The sequence below is a fragment of the Lepus europaeus genome, chromosome 9 (assembly GCF_033115175.1).
Source record: "Lepus europaeus isolate LE1 chromosome 9, mLepTim1.pri, whole genome shotgun sequence".
Lineage (NCBI taxonomy): Eukaryota > Metazoa > Chordata > Mammalia > Lagomorpha > Leporidae > Lepus > Lepus europaeus.
Genome location: NC_084835.1, coordinates 110,748,561 through 110,767,764, shown reverse-complemented (window position 1 = coordinate 110,767,764; position 19,204 = coordinate 110,748,561). Strand labels below are relative to the sequence as shown.

Sequence of the window (19,204 nt, the reverse complement as noted above, 5' to 3'; positions counted from 1 at the left end):
ACCCAGACAGTTTGACAAATACAAGGGTACATTAAAAACTTTATAGAAAAATGGAGTCGAAGGGTAAGCTTATTTTCTGGTACAAAAAAGAACTGAAATCCAGGCATAGTATTTTTTATAATACTCATTTTCCATGACCTTTTTGAAGACCCCTCATGACAAATAAATATTTTTACTCTAAGATGACTACTGTTCGTTAAAAGCATGTCATTGTCTTTTGTGGAGAACAAGGGAAATGAAAGAATTGGAAAGGGAGGGCCCATTAGTGTGGAGGCTACACAGGAAAAGTACAAGTTGCTTCCTGATCCAGGAACATTACCAATATACTGTATTTAGAAAGCGATTCTCTGGATGCAGAGCTTGTAGACAAGTCCAAAGGGACTTAACTTGTGCTACCCTGCTTAAGGAGAACAGAACTTGCCAAAGAAAATGATGTTTCGCGTTTTGTTGTGCCTGATGATGTAAATAAATGGGTGGTCAGCATTGAACTCATCCTTGTGTTGCAGGATCCGTGATCCAGGCACCTCTATGGACTCTCCCCCATCTTCATTTATTTCCAAGCACACTCTGTGAATAACGTGTGATAGGGCCACTCCCTTGGTCTCTGACATTCCAGAAAAATCAGAGGTATTTTCATCAAAGATAGTTTTCAGCCCTAGATTTTCCAGGCTAGCTTTGGGATCAATCATCTTTTCCACCTTAAATTTTGGAATGGAGAGTTTGACTTTGGCGTTAGCCATGGTGCTGGGATTTGTCCACTGCAACAGAGTCTCTGAATTGAGCTGTTTCTCAATCTGAAAGACAAAAAGGAAAGGAAATTATTGTAGGAAGGAATAAAGTTACAACATCTTCAGCAGACTTATAGAATGACAACTGCTTTAAGTAACACTCTAATCTCAGAATCAGCCCTTAAGGCATTCTTGTCTGGCTGAAAAGCCCATGAGAGCATTTCAAGCATGGAAAGCCAAGATACTGAGGCAAAAAAAAATATTCTCCATGAAGGATCTCTGTGAAATCCCAATGGAAAGAAGTGGCCATCAAAGAAGGATATGCTTTTCTCTAAAGGGAGCAGAGAACTTCCACTTTGCTAATGGCCTTGTCTAAATACTGACAGAGATAGTGGATTCAAAAGGTTTCCATAGCCTAGGCAGCTCATGTCAAGTGCCTCAGGTGGTCACTGACATCATACATAAGAGTGTTAATTGTTAAATTAACAACAGGAATCCCTGTGCACTTGCTTCCCATGCAGGACCTCTGTCCTCAATGTGTTGTATTATGAGAGTTAAATGTGATACTTATTCTTTAACAGTTTGTGTGTGTGCATGTGTGTGCAAATTGTTGAAATCCTTACTTAGTATAGAGTTTGTCTTCTATGTACAAAGTTAATTGAAAATGAATCTTAATAGAGAATGGGACTGGGAAGGGGAGAGGGAGGAGGAGGAGGGGTGGGAGTGTGGGTGGGAGGGCAGGTATGGTGGGAAGAACTACTATATTCCTAAGGTTGTACAATGAAATTTGTTTTCCTTAAAAAATAAATTAATTAATATTTTTTAAAAATCTTATATGAGAAAAGTATTCTTGTGAACCCAGTTTCAAAGCTGTATAGGTGAACCACCAGCTTGGTTCTCCTCCCAACCCTACAACAATTATCCCCTTGCACTGGAATGTGAGAGCAGGGTTTTTATTTGCCTTCAGTTATAAAGTAGCCATAGAAGCAGATACATGGGTTTTGTTGTTGCATACACAATAGTAAAATGAATATAACATTAGAAAGGTTTTTATATGTATTTCTTGAATACTTCTTATAGTCTCTCTATATAGAAATCCAGGATATTGTTGTGATAGGCATGGAATCAAATTTAATAACTCAAGTTAGAGCTAAAGTCACTCTTCTTTTACAATGGAAACTTGGACTCTCTCTGAGTTGTTCTTTAATATCACAGGTGGTGACTGCATCCATTTCAGCTGGTCTGAAAAATGAGAGATGCAGTGAAGCACAAAATTACTCAGTCGTCACACTCTTCATTGAGCAAATCATAAATTGCTGCTCGCCCTTTCTCCACTGGTTGGAGGCAAAAGAAGGACACATACACCAGGGGATAATGATATAGTTAACTGTTGCTACCACGGAACAATATTGCACCCACATGCTCACACAGAACTGATAAACACCAAGGATATGGCAAGGTCACAGGCTGTTGTGTTTCTTTTTGTTATGAGAGAAGGGACCATTTGATTCTCTTATTAATCTATTATAACGGCTTTTCAGTGGATATGGTTTCATTTAAGATAAATTATTAGAATCAAAAGATTATAAAAAATAGAGGTTTTGAGCCAACAAGTATATGCTCTTGTCTGTTTGTCACTCAGGAGTGGGGAGAACGGGGAGAATCCACCATCACTCACTGGAATCTTTTTATCCTTGTAAACGTGTTGTGGATTGGCCTGTGCCCCACAATTCACAGAAATACCTCCAAATGTGACATTTGGAAACAGGGTTGTTTCCAGTGTAATTAGCTGAGATGAGGTCATGAGGGTGGGCCCAATCCAAAGTGCCTGATGTCCTTACACAAAAGGAGAGTCTAGACAGAGACAGACACAAACACAGGGCAATGCCCTGCAAGGGGGAAGGCAGGAGGCAGTGAAGTATCTGCCAAGAGTGTCAAAGGTGGCCAGCAACCTTCCAGAAGGCAGAAGTGAGACACAGAACACTCACAACCCTTGGAAAGAACCAACCCTGCTAACGCCTGATCCGAGATTTGTAAATCGCACAACTATGAGAAAATGAAGTTCTATTGCACTCAAGCCACCCACTATGTGGTGCTCTGTTATGGTGGCCCTGACACACACAGTATGTGTTCTGAGATATTCCTTTCTGAAACTCAAAATACAGTTTTCTTCACTGAACTGCATTATGAATAAAACACTGGCGTTTGCATGAGGGCACTTTAAATAAGGAAAAATCCAAGACAAACACATAATGCCTGAGATCAAAGCATAAAATGCAGTGTAAAAGAAAGAGAACAACACATCAAAGAAGGATGTGGAGAGAAATCATGATCCAGTTAATAAAAAGAAGATACAACATAGTGGCCAGTGGTAGGACGGGGACTGGCTTAGACTGTCCCCTGGGAATTCAGGTATAACTGAGGCCTGACTAGAAATCCAACAGTTAACCCCTGGCTCTTCAAGTCTATGGCATGATGCATGCACTGTTTTTTCATAGCATATGTTTTCCACAAATTTTTTGAACCCCTAATATATATGATTTCAAAATTTTTGCATGAAAATAAATTTTTTAACTTAATATTGATTTGGGAATCAGAGAGATAGACAGGCAGACAGAGAAAGAAAGCTCTCAGCCTGCTCGTTCACTCCCCCAAAGGCTCACAATGGCAAGAGGTGGGCCAGAGCCCCAGCCAGGAGCCAGGAACACAATCCAGGGTGGTAGGAACCAATTACTTCAGCTATCACTGCTGCCTCCTAAGGTTCACATTAGCAGGATGCTGGAATCAGGAGCCAAAAGTGGGCATTAAGTCCAGGCTCTCCGAAACGAGATGCAGGCATCCCCACCAGAGTTTTTTAATTGCTAGACCAAGCACCTGCCCTTCCACAAACTTTTTGAAGTATAACAAAATCTCATTTATGTGTATGTATGTATTAAAAACTCACAAATGTAAAACACAAGGAACAAATCTTAATGTAAACAGTGGACTTCTTATAATAATAAATCAATATTGACTCATCAAAGGTAAGGCAAGATGCTAATAATAGAGAAACTGCAGGACTGGGAAGAGGAGGACTATATGGGAAGTCTCTACATTCTCTGCTCTTTTTTTTATAATTCTAAATCTACTCTAAAAGTAGCCTACTACTTCTTAAAAAAGGAAAAAATCTTTTGTTCTCTGTAGAGTAGACCAAGAAGTATATGTGATATGCTGCTAAGAAGATAAGGAAGGCACTTGAGCCTGGAGTTAGGAACATGGCTCCAACTTCCTGGGCTCAAACCCCAAGTCTATCTACCAGTGACTAGTTACATGACTGTTGGCCAGTTATCTGCCCCTCTGCTCACCAGTTCCCTCATGGGCAAATAAGAGTCTGGCAATAATTTCTAATTCATTGGACTGTTGTAGAAGTTAAATGAGATCATGCAACCTGGCATCATGTAAGTACCAAAATAACGTTGGCTGCTCCTAATATCAAAGAGGAAAGGCCCAGAAATGACTTTGCAATCCTTGGAAGTGACTGAACCAGTGGCAAGGAAGGCAGGGCGGCCACTCACTTCTCACAGCCCCACACAGCATTGTCCTGCACCACTCTGCCATGGGGCGGGGGGGAGACTTTCCCAGTGAGCACCTGCTCCGTCCTTACCTTCTCCAAGCCTGTCGACTCGTCCTCCACGTCCTTGGGCAGCAGGATGAGCATGCTGAGATGTTTATTTTGAAAAGGAAGCTCTATGACCTTGCAATTGATGTCATCAATGTTGCCCATACAGAAGGTAGCCTCCATATTCATCATCTGCACTGGTTTGGTGTCTGTCTGTTGAAGAAGAAACATCTGTACTGCTTACTTCCCAATTACAGAGCAGAAATAAATATGCATACATACACATGAGCATATACACACACAGAAATACATGCACATATACACTGTACATACACACACAAGTCTGTATGGAAACATAGAGACACATATGTACATACACATACATACACAGCCTTGGTCTTGAGATAACTGTGTGTCAATAAGGCTTATAATGCACCCACTTGGATCCAAACGGCACCCAAACCATCAGAGACATCCTGTGAAGAGCTTATGGCTTCCTTTGAAATGTCACTGTGTGCTTTGTAATTTCTCATTTCATACATTATATGACTATATGTAATACCATAGTTGCATACATAAAACCTTTACTCAACATGTTGGCAAAGTTTAAGTTAGTCTTAATAAATGCCTATAATTATGAGATCTTTACTCTTGGTTGGGCTGACTTAAAAGTAAATTTGAGCTCAAATGCAAATATCCATTTGTATAGTTTTTCCTAATAAAATACCCAATTTAAATACCTAGCTTACAGCAGAACAATACCACCATCAGTTTGAGTCACCCACTCCTCCCCGCATTGGCAACTACTCAGATCTGAGCAGCAGAGACGCAGTATTAAGAACCTTGGGTTCTAGTCCCAGGTGTGACATAAACAGATGTGACCTTCAGCAAATCACTTTACCTCTCTGGGTCTCAGTATCTTTGTCAGTGCAATTGGGGAATTGGAAAATTCAGAACAATGGTTACCACTGGGGAAGAAGTGAGAGGAATAGGAGAGCGTGAGGCCCAAGGCAGGGTGGGGCAGCAGAGGACACACAAAAGGCCATGCAATTGTCATTATATTTTCTATTGAAAATGTCTCAAACAACCAAGGCAAAATGTTAGGTTTATAAAGTTGGTTGGGAGGTCCATTGGTGTTTGCTTGACTGCCCTCTGTAATTTTTTCATGATTTTAGAAGATGAGAATGCTTGAAAGAAATTATCTCAAGATCCCTTTCAGCTCCAATACACTATATGGTCCTCTCACCATGGGACTCAACTACCCCGGCCTTGATCTCTAGGAACACCCCAAGCCTTTTCTTCTCTCTGCCCACAGTAACATCTGAACTCCTGCCCCTGTTACAGAGGTGACTGAGTTTATAAAGAAAAATTATGAATTCATACTAAGAAGTAAAAGACTGATAGAAATTCAATGTGACTTCTTGTTGTGATATACACTTTCCATTGAGATATTTGCCTGTTAACTGAACCTCATGGGGTGAAGTTTCATGCTTTATATCAGGCCTGCAGGGATAACACTGCAGTAAAACTCGTGTCTGAGATCTCGGACAAAGAACTGATCCTTACCAAACACCTCAATCAAGCACAGCTGCACCTCACTTACTTTACTTTCTTACACTCCTCAGTTGTAACACCGGTCACGGTGTTAGACATATTCACATGACAGTCTCAACCTCCCCTCCAACCAGAATATAGTCAAAGCAGAAAGTATGTATTATTATGTTGATATATGCCAACATATAGCAATTACTCACTAAACATTTAGTTGATAAATAATTGAAGACCTCAATTCCATATATAACCAGAAACTAAATTAGGACAGAAAGACACTCTACTTCTGAAATTAACTAATAAGCCTTTCATTTACTTCTCCTAAAGAAAAAACGGGTTTGTTATCCATCAGGTTATACTGCTAGTCATTTCTGGATATGCATACGGTTGTAGCCTCCAAATCTGTCATGAATTTCATTCATCAGCAGAATACAGGCACAATAAACCCTTTTCCCAAAACACAAATTAGGATATATCCTCTGAATATCATTAAGTAAAGACTATTTATCCCAGAAAATACATACCTATAAGTATGTAAAAATCCATAAATATATAAAAAGAAAAGGCACTAAACTTCTAATAATATAACTACTCCAATTTAGTATATTCCTTAAAGAGAACGCCACAGGACATGAGACAAAATTCAGTCCTGTCCCACAAAAAGTTTGGGAGTTGGAGCCAGTGTTGTGCCGTAGAAGGTAAAGCTGCTGCCTACAATGCCAGCATCCATATGGGCACCAGTTCAATTGCCAGTTGTTCCACTTCTGGATGGAATATTCTCTCTTTCTCTCTCCCTCTCCCTCTCCCTCTCCCTCTCCTTCTCCTTCTCCCTCTCCCCTTTTCTAACTCTGACTTTCAAATAGATAAATAAATCTTTAAAAAAAAAACAACTTTAGGGGCCAGAGCTGTGGTGCAGCGGGGCGCCAGCATCCCATGTGGGCGCCAGTTCGAGTCCCTGCTGCTTCTCTTCCAATCCAGCTCTCTACTGTGGCCTAAGAGGGCAGTGGACGATGGTCCAAGTCCTTGGGCCCCTGCACCCACGTGGGAGATCCGGAAGAAACTCCTGGCTCCTTGCTTCCAATTGGTGCAGCTCTGGCCATTACGGCCATCTGGGGTGTGAACCATTGGATGGAAGACCTCTCTCTCTCTGTCTCTACCTCTCTCTGTAACTCTTTCAAATAAATAAAATAAATCATTTTAAAAAAAGAAAGTAATGTCCTTTAAATGAAACTTTAAAATAAATAGATAAATAATTTAAAAATTTAAAAAACAATTTTAGGAGCTGACAAAAGCAATTCAAAGGAATCAAAGGAAAAGTACCAGCAATTGCATTCAAAAGGAGGGTGTATCCCCACACAGCCCTGGGTGGTATTTTATATTCTTATTAAGTGAAATATTTGTTAATTCAAACATCTATTAATTCTATTAATAGAGTCTGGGTTTCCAGGATCTGACACAATGTAGCTTTATGATTTATTTAGAAGAATAAAGCACTCATAATTCCTCCCTTCTCAGAAGACATTCATTAAAACTTCCTTACATGTAAAAACTACACTCCTTGGTGTGGTTGACACAAAAGTTCAATTACTCACTTGACTAATTACATTTTGTGATGTAGCCCTGGTGCTTTAACAGAAACACCTTTAGCAATACATTTCAGATTTCACTTATCTTTGCCAGCCCTTCTCAAGGTAGACATCCAACCACTAATTGAATGTACCAAAGGGGGTCTCTATGACCAGCAAGACAGTGTGGACACAGTTAAGGCCACTGGGACCCATACCTCCTCACCTCCCAGTGGAAGGTAAAGCCATGATCCACTTCAGTTCCAAATAAAAGATGACATTAGGTCCAAAAGCCATCCACAGCAAGAGGCTGTGTGTGGAAAAAAATGCAGAACCTGAGGAGACGCATGTTGTGTCCCTAGCATCTCAGACCATCTGCGGTGTTCAGGGCCAGTCCTAGTCCTAGCATTCAGTATTAGGAAGACCACTGCAGCCAGGAACAAGAATCAAAATGAGGCCTGCATCCTGGCTCCCCAGTACCCCACAACAACCATGGATTATTTTGAGTAGGTAAGGAGCAATAATGGAATAGTGGCTATTGTCCTCTCCCAATGAAAATGCAAACAACAGCAACCAAATTTTGTCTGATGATGACTGTTTAATCAAAATGATCCTTGCAGAATGACTGAGCACTCATTCAACAAATTTGTAAAGCATTTGCTATTGTGCAAGGGATTGTAAACACTGAAGAGAATAAAGCATGTCCCTACCCTTAAGTCCTTGCACTAGGAGAAGATCGAATTATGTAAGGGAGTGGGAGGAGTAACACGAAGAAAAACTCCATGGGAACAAAGCAAGAGTAATGGAAGCCAGCTAATCCAGGTGCAGGCCGTATCTTGAAGAACTTTTCCTCTTTGGTTCTAGCATTAAGAAGGTGTTTCTGTACTTGGAAAAAATAAAAGCAATTGATGCTAAGTACTCTGGGTGTTAAGAGAAACCTGAAAGTTGAAATTGATGCCTAGGACTACAAAGTAAATAAGCTACCTTCAAGTACTGTGCTAACCTGTTGTGCTGCTGCTGTGCGTCTGAGTTCTTACCACACCAGATTCCACCAAATGACACCAAATCATGCTATCCTGTATGTTTCCTAAGGTTCTCTAATGGAATAGGTCAATTCCCCAGTTTCAGTTCTTTGATTTTATTGACAAAGGATGTATCTTACCTATTTCTAGTAATTCATTTTTACACAACTACCTCAACCGTATTAATGAGACTACTATGTCAAACAGCCTTCTCATTCTTCCCCATGATGGCTCCCAGTGATGGAGAGGAGGAAGTTATGCTTTTTCTGCACAGCCAAGAATCACCAGAAAGTACCTTACAAATTATGAAAGAAAATACCAGAAGCACATACCTCACTATCAATAGGTGAGAAAATAAGGTCATATCAGAATTAATCAATAAGGAACAAAATTTCTAAATTGTCAGGTTTTATGATAATCCTAAGGCCTTTGACAGTAGTGTTTTATTTGTTTTCTTTTCTTGATGAAGGTCCCAAATATTTGCAGCTATTTTCCAGTTGATAGTTTAGCTTTACCCACGGAGATACAAGTTCCATAAAGTCTCACTCAACTCAGACCCTAAAAACTTCTTGTAAAAGAGGGGAGGAGCATCTGGTTTATGGTTCTTTCTTTCTCTGTCACCTCACAGCTGCTCATCCCAGGAAAACACTTTGCCTTCCATGCCATCATTTTCCTCATTAGGATAAATTATGTGCCCGTATCTACTGCTGCAATTTTTCAGATGTATAGTTGGAATCCTCTCACCACTACCTGCTGCCCACATACCTTGTTGACTCTGAAAGGGCATTCTTTCGTTTCTGATTCAGGAAATTTCTTCATCCACTTCCCGACAAAGTAGGCAGCATTCACCACAAGGATTTTGGTCTGGTCATTTATATTGTTGTCACCTACAATGTTCTCAAAGTGGCCTGCAAATAATTATAGAAGACCACAGATAGAAAAATTATTCTTCCAAACTACATCTTACATTTACATGCATGGGGTGTTTACCGCTTGCTATAACCACACCATGTAAGCCTCATGGCCCAGATCATCTCATATGAAATGGCCACTTATCTCTCCTTCCATCTCACCACCACCAGACTTAACAAACCTAGAATATGAGACTTGGTCTTAATGACTCCTGAACAAAAATGTACGCTCTCTTGCCTCACACTTGGCCCTCTGCTCAGCATTTTCATGTATACTATCTCCCTCTTTTCACAATGGTCATTTAAGGCAAGGATCATTGTTCCCATCCCACAATTGAGGAAACTGAGGATCAGAGAGCCTAAGTGGAAACCCCAATCCACTCAGCTAGAAAGCATGTCTAAGGCCATGGAACTTTCCCTTTTACCTCACAGCTCTGCGCTCCTTCCCCAGTTGGACTCCTTGCAGGCAGGTTGTTTGCTTCAAGGTCAAATGCAATACCAGTTCAATCACAACTATAATTATTATAGAGCTCACATATCCAATAGCCAAAACAATTCAATGGTGATAATCCACCAATACAAAAAAATTTCAGGCAAGTATTTGGCCTAGTAGTTAAGATGCTGCTTGGGATGCCAATACCCTATATCAGATTGCTGGGGTTCAAGTCTCAGTTTCACTCAAAATTCCAGGGTCCTGCTAATGCAGACTCTGGAAACAACAGGGTATGGCTCAAGTAGTGTTCCTGCCACCCATGCGGGAAACCTGGATTAGGTGACCAGGCCCCAGCTTTGGTGGCCAGACTGTTATGGGTGTTGAGAAAGTGAACCAGAAGATGGAAACTCTCCTGAGTGCTCACTCTCTTTCTCAAAAAATAAAATAAAACATTAATAAAAATAACTCCATGCACTGGAATAACACTTGATAGTTCTTTGTTTTTTATAAAGATTTTATTTATTTAAGAGGCAGAGTTACGGACACAGAGAGGGAGAGACAGAGAAAGAGGTCTTCCATCCATGGGTTCACTCCCCAAATGGCCGCAACAGCCGGAGCTGGGCCTATCTGAAGCAAGGATCCAGGAGACTCTTCTGTGTCTCCCATGTGGATACAGGGGCCCAAGCACTTGGGCCATCTTTCACTGCTTTCCAGGCCATAGCAGAGAGCTGGATGGGAAGTGGAGCAGCCGGGACTTGAACCAGGGCCCATGTGGGATGCCAGCACCACAAGCAGAGGCTTAGCCTACTGCACCATAGCCCAAGCCCCAGTACTTGATAGTTTTACAAAGGATTTTCATTTATGTAATCTCTGATTTTCACATTTATGTTCAGATTTACTTAGGGGAACTGAGACATGTATGTGAAGGGCCCTGCGTTTGTTTAATGTTCTGGTTCTTATCGTTTGGAAAGTCTTAATACATTTTTTAACTAAAGGCCCTGCATTTTCATTTCTGCAACGGACCCTAAAAATCATGTAACCAGTCCTGCCACTGCTTGTATCATGAGTTAAATATGCAAAATGTTATTGAAGAAACTTGAACAAGGAAGTACAGGGGTCAATAAATAATAGAGCTTCAACTTAAATTCTGAGCTTCTGACTCCAAATTTGCAAGTCTTTTCACTAACTACCATCTAGGTAAAAACCTTAAATGTACCAAGATTTTACAATAAAAGGCAGTTTGATGGGCCTGTGTTGTGGTTTGGCAGGCAAAGCCACAGCCTGTGATGTCAGCATTCCATATGATCTCCAGTTCATGTCCCAGCTGCTCCACTTCCAATCCAGCTTCCTACTAATGACCTGGGAAAAGCACCAAAAGATGGCCTAACTCTTTGTGCCCCTATCACCCACGTGGGAGACCTAGATGATGCTCCTAGCTCCTGTCTTCAGCCTGGCCCAGCTCCATCCATTGCAGCCATCTGAGGAGTGAACTAGCAGATGGAAGATCTCTCTCTCTGTCTCTCTGTCTCTCTGTCTCTCCCTCTAACTCTGACTTTCAAAATAAATAAATAAATGAATCTTTTTTTTTTAAAAAAGGCTTTTTGAAAGAAAATTACCAATTCTAAAGTAAAACCATTACATTACTTAAACGGGAGCTGCTTTTTATTTATAATTTTATCAGTTCTGCCTACCTTGGTATTAATTATATCAAAGTTTTTCTTCAACTATGAAGTCAAAGAAACTTCATTTCTATAATATGTGTGTATGTGCATATACCTGTGTGGCTACCATCTGTTAGTACATATTATCAAATTTAATCCTCACAGCCACGCAAAAATTAAATCAAGTAATATGATACGCTTTACGCTTGAATAAATTGTGATTCTGTGTCCAAATACCTCATCTGATAAAAATGGCAGTATCTGAATTTGAACCCAGATCCTGAACGTCTCCTAAGTTCCACCTCATGCTACGCAGTTACAGCCATGATGGGTCTTTGTCATTCGTGAGGAACATGCCCACAGCACGGCTCCGGGCCCGGTGATCCTCACAGGAAGTGTGTCTCCCTTGCCCAGAAGTGTTCTCCCCTTGCCAGGAAGTGTGTCTCCTTTGACCAGAATGATGCTCCCAAGGCAGGAAGCAAGTGCTCTAAGAATCAGTTCTTCGTGGTTACGTGCTGCCTCCCTGTGGGCTCCTCCCTGTGCAAACACTATAATACGCATATATTACCTGGGAAAGAGGACATGGTGACTGATTAGCAATCAAAATCATCTTTGCTCCAGTTCCATTCCAGGAAGAAATTTTAACAGAAGGAGTCTAGGAGAGGAGAGGCCAGGGAAGCACCACGCAGGAGGCAGGATGGGGTAGGTGCTGCCATGGGACCCCAGGAGTGGCTGGGGCACAATGCCCATAGTTGTGATACTGAGGACAAACTTACATACCATGGCTTACTTTTTTCCTTATGTCTTTTTGCCTAAGACATTTTCTCCTTTTTGTCTTTATAAGTGTGTGATTTTTTTTTTAACGGATGTTGGTCTCAAGGCTCATCAAGTTGTAGTCAGGCCCTTTCATTTCCAAACGGGAAAGCTGGCCTCAAGCTTTGCCCAAGGTCAGACTTGGTGAGAGGCACAGCTGGGACTCTGCAAGGGCTTCTGGCACCTCCACAAAGAGCAAGTCAAAGCAGACTCAAACTGAAGCCCTTGCCATGTCTGCCAAGTGATGGCATCAAGCAAAAGAAATGCCCAGAAACCCAAGTTGTCCACTTGCTTGAATTTAGCTTGTCTACCAAGAGTATCCCAGGAATCCTCCAGAAGTTTTTGTTTTTGTTTTGTGTTGATTTCGTTTTACTCTTGGAGCAAGGATTCATGGGAAGGGAAGGTGTGTTTACTCAGCAGTTGCGAGCAGAACAAGGAAAGGGTACTTGCCGTCTGTGAGCTCCTTGATTGAGTCATTGATCTGGCCTTTGGTTTCTTCCGATTTATCTTTGAAGTCAACGGTTTCCAATTCTTTTGCATAAGGTCTTTTTGTAGAGCTAATGAACTCCTGCAATACATCCAGTTCATAAAATCACAAACCTTAAAACTCCTGATTAAGCTATTGAATCACACTGTTCTAACAAAAATACTTAAATGTGTATTACCATGGACACACTTTCAAAACTGGTAACACTATATGAATTGAAACCTTGTGGAAATCGGTGAATTTTCTTTGTATTACATGTTTTACTTTATCAACGATAATATCAGTTATCAAATGCATCCAACAATTTAGTATTATCTTTTGGGAAAATAAAAGAAACACTATGTTAACACTGTTAAATACAAGTAAATGCAATTATAATACTGATTCCAATTTCAGAAACATTAAGATGTTTTATATATATATTTGAGAGAACTTCATGAAGTTTATGGGAAATGAAGTTATTTTGGTGCAAAGAACTCTTTTTCGCAATAAGTGGAAATGTGTATTTTAAAAAAAAACTGCAAATGGATTTCAAATATTTTTGTAGCAGAATAAACTCATACTTTTAATTCCATTTTTCCATGAACTTTTGAAATGTCCTTGTATATATTAGAATAGAGCAAATGTGGGGCCGGCCATGTGGCACAGCAGGTTAACGCCCTGGTCTGAAATGCTGGCATCCCATATGGGCACTGGTTCAAGACCCGGCTGCTCCACTTCCAATCCAGCTCTCCGCTATGGCCTGGGAAAGCAGTGGAGGATGGCCCAAGTCCTTGGGCCCCTGCACCCATGTGGGAGACCCAGAAGAAGCTCCTGGCTCCTGGCTTCAGATTGGTGCAGCTCCAGCCATTGCAGCCAACTGGGGAGTGAACCATCGGACAGAAGACTTCTCTCTCTCTCTCTCTCTTTCTCTCTCTCTCTCTCTCTCTGCCTCTCCTCTCTCTGTGTAACTCTGACTTTCAAATAAGTAAATAAATCTTTTTTAAAAAGAAAAAAAAAAGAATTCCAAGTATAGAAAAAGCTTTTTAAAAAAAGAATAGAGCAAATGTACAGCAAAGAGAACTATGAGCAGAAAACTCATCCTTATTCAATAAGTATTCTACACACCTTAGGGACTTGGTTAGAAATTAAGACTCTCGGGCCCCACCCCACAGCTACTGGAACAGAATGTGCATTTTAACAAGATTTCCAGGTGTCTCACCTGAACATTAAAGTTGGAAACAGTGCTAAAGAGAACATAGCAGCAGTTCTGATTCTAATGCTTGTTAAAAGTGAAGGACTGAGGGCCAGCATTGTAGCACAGCAGGTCAAGCCACTGCCTGTCATGCCAGCATCCCAGGTTGGCGCCCAATCATATTCCAGTTGCCCTACTTCCAATCTGGCTCCCTACAGTTAAGATGCTGCTTGGAATGCCCGTGCCCCATACTGGAGTGTCTGGTGTGAGTCCCAGCTGCACTTCCAATTCTCTGGAGCCAGCAGGGGATGGCTCAAGTGCTTGGATCCTTGCCACCCCCTTGGGAAACCTAGATTAAGTACCAGGATCCTGGCCTAGGCCCAGTATTGTGGGTATTTGGGGAATGAGCCAGCAGTTATAAGATCTCTAACCACCCCCCAACTCATCTCTCAGCCTTTCAAATAAATAAAAAATAAATTAGTTTTTCTTCATTTTCTAAAGCCTTGCTACTCTTAATTTGATTGAAATAATTCCAAGGGGAAAGGGAGTGGGAGGGGGGAGGATTGCGGGTAGGAGGGAAGTTATGGGAGGGGAGAAGCCATTGTAACCCATAAGCTGTACTTTGGAAATTTATATTCATTAAATAAAAGTTTAAAAAAAAAATTCCAAATGTAAAATGGAATTTCAACCACACTAAATTTAACTTGATTAAATGTCATGTCACTTCACTTCCAAGCACAAGGCTCCATAAATATTTTCAGAGCAGCTACAATCTTAGTCAATTTAGCTTGAGTTAACTGCAGCCCAATTTTGGTAGCAACTGTTGGCATAGCCTTAGAGAACCAGTGCCCCCCTAAGAACATCTAAAGATCTCGGCAAGATGAAGGGCCTCCATTGTCCTCACTGCCTGCAACAAGAATGTATTGAGCAGCTCTTTAAGGATCACCTAGAGAGCTTTTAAATGTTTCTGTGCCCAAACTCACATTTCAATTTTGTTTGATTTCCCAGATGATTTTTGGAACAACAAAAAAAAATGTGTATACATCTCTTCAAGCAACAAGAATAAACTCACAACAATATGTAGTAACCGGTGTCTTTTAGCCAAGTGAGAACTGAATCAATTCTGTATTACTAAAGTAGGAGAACCTCCATGTAGTCTATAATGTTGCCTATATATTTCTAATTCAGATTGTAAAAATATTATGATGTTCTCTTGGGTCAAATGTAAGGTTACCATAGCATTCTTTATAAGACTGCTTCAAGAAATGACTGAACCTGAATAACAAGAGATGCTTCATATAGATAACATCTCATAAGCCTAGTAAAGCAAACAAAACCAGTTTGTGACTGATAAAAAGTTAGTTCATAGTTACTGTTACTGGATTTTTAATAACATCAAGAGAACAGTGCATATACAAACACATGAGGTAGAGTTTACAACACCGTCCCAGGCCATATGTCCTGCTATTTGGGGAAAAAGAAGTTTAAACCGTGAGCTGTCTTGAACTCCCTTGACTATGGAAATGCAAGTACATTTATTAGAGAGTTAATATTCTCCAGTCTCAAAAAAAAAAAATGCAGAGAGGAATAGTAATTGTGAGTGTTTGAGAGGGAGAGGGGAATCCCTCAAGATTCACATATTTTGACCTAGAAGATGTGACTACAGTCGATTTCTATATTCAACCCCTCTGCTAAGATTGATTTATTTTCAGGAGTCCCAAACCATCAATGAACAGCTTGGAAATCACTTTCACTGAGAAAAGCTATTGGTCTACCATTGTGAAATGCTACTCCTGGTTTAAAAAAATTATATCTTGCTAATTTCTCTAAACAGCTTACCGTGGAAGGGTTCAGAGATTTGTCCACATAGAGCTTCTTGATCAGTTTCAATGAGTAAAAAGAACTAAGTTTGTTGACATCAGATGTGACTGTTTGAAATCCAAAGGGTACATCTTTGACATTTTCAAAATGAAGGACCTGTTAAAAGAAAAAAACAAAAACTTTACTCAAACAGCATTGCCCCTTCCAACTGTATTGGGTACATGATGATGGTCAGCTTCTTTGGGCATGTGGTAGCCCCTGCTCACTTGTTCCATAAAGCCAGGCTTCGCAACCCCAGCACTAGTGACATTTCAAGCTAGTGAGTCTCTTTTGTGGAGAAGCTGTCCTGGGTTTTGCAGTATGCTTAGCACCATCCCTGGACAACTAGATGCCAGCTGCTCTCCTCCCCTTGGTCATTACAACCAAAAATGTCTCCAGATATTGCTAAATGTCCCCAGGGTGTGCAAGGGAGAACAAGATTGTCCCCAGTTGAAAAATAATAGCACTGGGGCCAGCGCTGTGGTGCAGCGGGTAAAGCCGCAGCCTACAGTGCCAGCATCCCATATGGGCACTGATTCAAGTCCCAACCGCTCCACTTCCAATCCAGCTCTCTGCTGTGGCCTGGGAAAGCAGTAGAAGATGACCCAAGTCTTTGGACCCCCGTACCCACGTGGGAGGCCTGGAGGAAGCTCCTGGCTCCTGGCTTCGGATCAGCTCAGCTCCAGCCATTGCTGCCATTTGGGGAGTGAACCAGTGGATAGAAGACTCTCCTCTCTCTCTCTCTCTCTCTCTCTCTCTCTCTCTCTCTCTGCCTCTGCCTCTGCCTCTCTGTAACTCTGCCTTTCAAATAAACAAACAAATCTTTTTAAAAAAGAAGAAGAATAGCATTAAGCTCCTCTTCTTGATGAACCATGGGGGAAAATGTGCCCTTCTTCAAAGTGATGCCTCCTATGCTCACTCAGAAGGATTTCAAAACTTGGAACAAAATGAAGATGGGTTATAATTTCTACGCAATTTAGAGACCACAAGAGAGATGAATACGAACAAACAATCATCAAGCCAGTATTAGATTCCAGGATAGAGGTGCCTTTACCCAGCATCTATGTAGTCCTTTCAGATGTTTTAACAGATGTCAACAACTGATGCATAATTTATGATGAGCAACTATAATAAATGATGGGCTGCCCTGGGTGAATTAGGGCGGACAGCGTTATCTTTCAATCCATCCTTCATTTACCAGAAATGCAATCTTGTCCAGCTCTCCAGAGTCCCACTTTCCCCTCAGTCAAAAGGACGGACAATACCTAATTGTGTGAGTTGTTATGAGGGCTGCAAATATGTAAAACACCTAAAATGTCACTTATTCTTAGGGTAATATTCTAAACCATTCAATACAACGAAGCTATCATTTGGAAGCCTTAAATGTTGTTAATTTTGTTCCATAACCCAGTGTCCATGCTCCAAAGTCACACTTCAGGTAACGTCACCGACCCAGCACATTGCACCTAGTCTCAGCATTGCATGGTCACTTTTTGGCTAGTCTGAGGCAGGGTATAACTCTCATGCCTAATGAGGGGTAAAGGAGATCAGAAAACTAAAGTGCCCAGGTACTGCTGTGTGATCCAACTGCATGTCCTGAAACCACCCTTTACAAAGAAAAGCGGATCCACTACAAGGAAGCTCCTTCAGGTCTTTCTCCACTGATGGATGAGAAATGAGGAATGGGATACGGGATAAGGATTGTAGGGTTGGGGAGTTCACAGGACAGATGCAAAATGTAGTTCCTCTTCCTCAAACAAGATTTTTCTTCAAGTTCTACTCAATTTCAAATACAAGTTCTTAATCCTGATCTAAATAAGATTTTGTGGGTCAAAGTTTTGGAGGATTTGTGAATTTAAGATGTTCCCTTTTTAAATGTTTTTGAGCTCATGCAAAGAAATATTCTTTTTAACCTAAAACAATCAACCTAAGATTAATAATGGGATGGAATTAGAAGGACATCCACCTACTACTATCTAAAAGCACATGAGAACTTAAAATATAACAACCAGGAAAATAATCTCACTTGAAGGCCTAACAAACTAGACAATTAAGCATAGCTGTGTGTGTATATATTTGTGTGTAAAACAGCACCATAACCCATGCTTCTGAAATGGGACACTCATGAGTATCCCAAAACATTTGTAAACATAATTCATATCCTCATTTACCCATGTTACTTGAAGGCAGATGTCTAAAATGTTATTTCTATTAAAATAAGCATGGATATATTCTAGGATATATTCTAGGAACACAATTGCTCTTGCATCTCAAAGCCTGATCCTGCAAGAAAATTCCATGGTAAGGTAGAGTGTTTTTCTGTCACAGAATAGGGTAGACATGTAGGTTTATCCTCTTTCTGGTCAAGGTGTTTGCAGTGGAACATCTATCTCATAAACACCATCGCGACAGATCATTATAATACAGGAGAACAGCACGTGACTGCTGTAGCCACCAGTGTAAGGACATCCTGGGATTACTTAGCAGACCCCCGGGCTCTCCATCACACCCTGGTGCCTATCTTAAACATGGGTTGCAGGACACTCAAAGGAGCTTTCATGTTTAAAAATAGATCAAGAGAATCCTAGAAATGACACAGCTCTCAATCCTGAGCCCTTCGGACCACAAAGTCTCCATTCATTTCCCCTAGGCACTGCCCATGGGTTCTAACAGAAACAAGGCTTGGGTCTTACCTGTCCAATCTCACTTGCTGTGTCACCTTTGGCACCTACTTGAGCAAGTGACAGAGAGGTAGAGAGACAGATTGGAGAGAAGAGGACATTGCCCGCAGGCTCCTTTTCACACAGTTGTTTGAACAGGTCAACGGCAAAAGCTGAATTTGCCAGTCGTAGAGCATCCATCGTGGCCTGGAACCAAGGAAAAGGGAGAGGTTAATTCCCAAAGCATTTTTAAAGTGTTCTTAACTGTATTCTTCCAACACAATAAGAATTCTATTTCAAGAGTGGGCTTTGGCACAGCAGTTAAGACACTGCTCAGAATGCCCACATCCCATATCAGAATGGCTGGGTTTAAATCCCAGCTCGACTCTCATTCTAGCACCCCATGAAGCAGCAGACGATGGCTCAGATAGTTGGGCACCTGATACCTATGGAGGGTATCTGAAATGAGTTCCTGGCTCCTGGCTTCAGCTTGGCCTGGCTCAGACTACTGAAGGCATTTGAGGACTGAACCAGTGGAAAAAGATTCTCTCTCTCTCTCTCTTTCTCTCTCTCTCTACCTATCTACCTATCTTTTTCTCTCTATCTCTGTCCCTATATCTCTAACTCTTTCTCCCTTTCAAATTAATCAATTTAATTAAACTTTAAAAAATAATTCTCTTTCAACAAAGTACTGATCTTGGGTAGAAGAGGGGAAGAAGCTCAGTAAATTAAAAAAGCCAA

General features: G+C 41.0%; 1 protein-coding gene across 1 annotated transcript; it reads right to left on the bottom strand.

The window, feature by feature from the left end:
- Positions 1-401: 401 nt before the first annotated feature.
- On the bottom strand, positions 402-18,664 carry SERPINB5 (serpin family B member 5). Its single transcript, XM_062200293.1, has 6 exons — positions 18,497-18,664; positions 15,783-15,920; positions 12,733-12,850; positions 9,230-9,372; positions 4,372-4,539; positions 402-794 (listed from the first exon to the last, which is right to left on the bottom strand). The coding sequence occupies exons 1-6, from the start codon at positions 18,662-18,664 to the stop codon at positions 402-404; spliced, it is 1,128 nt and encodes a 375-aa protein (XP_062056277.1).
- Between the last annotated feature and the right edge of the window lie 540 nt (positions 18,665-19,204).

Bases quoted from the DNA above. Each gene is read 5' to 3' on its own strand.
- SERPINB5 (XM_062200293.1), bottom strand. From the start codon at position 18,664: ATGGATGCTCTACGACTGGCAAATTCAGCTTTTGCCGTTGACCTGTTC. The intron at 9,373-12,732 runs GCAAGTACCCTT...AATTATTTGCAG, and splicing joins AATCAAGGAGCTCACAGACG to GCCACTTTGAGAACATTGTA. The intron at 4,540-9,229 runs GTATGTGGGCAG...CTTCTTCAACAG, and splicing joins GCCCTTTCAGAGTCAACAAG to ACAGACACCAAACCAGTGCA.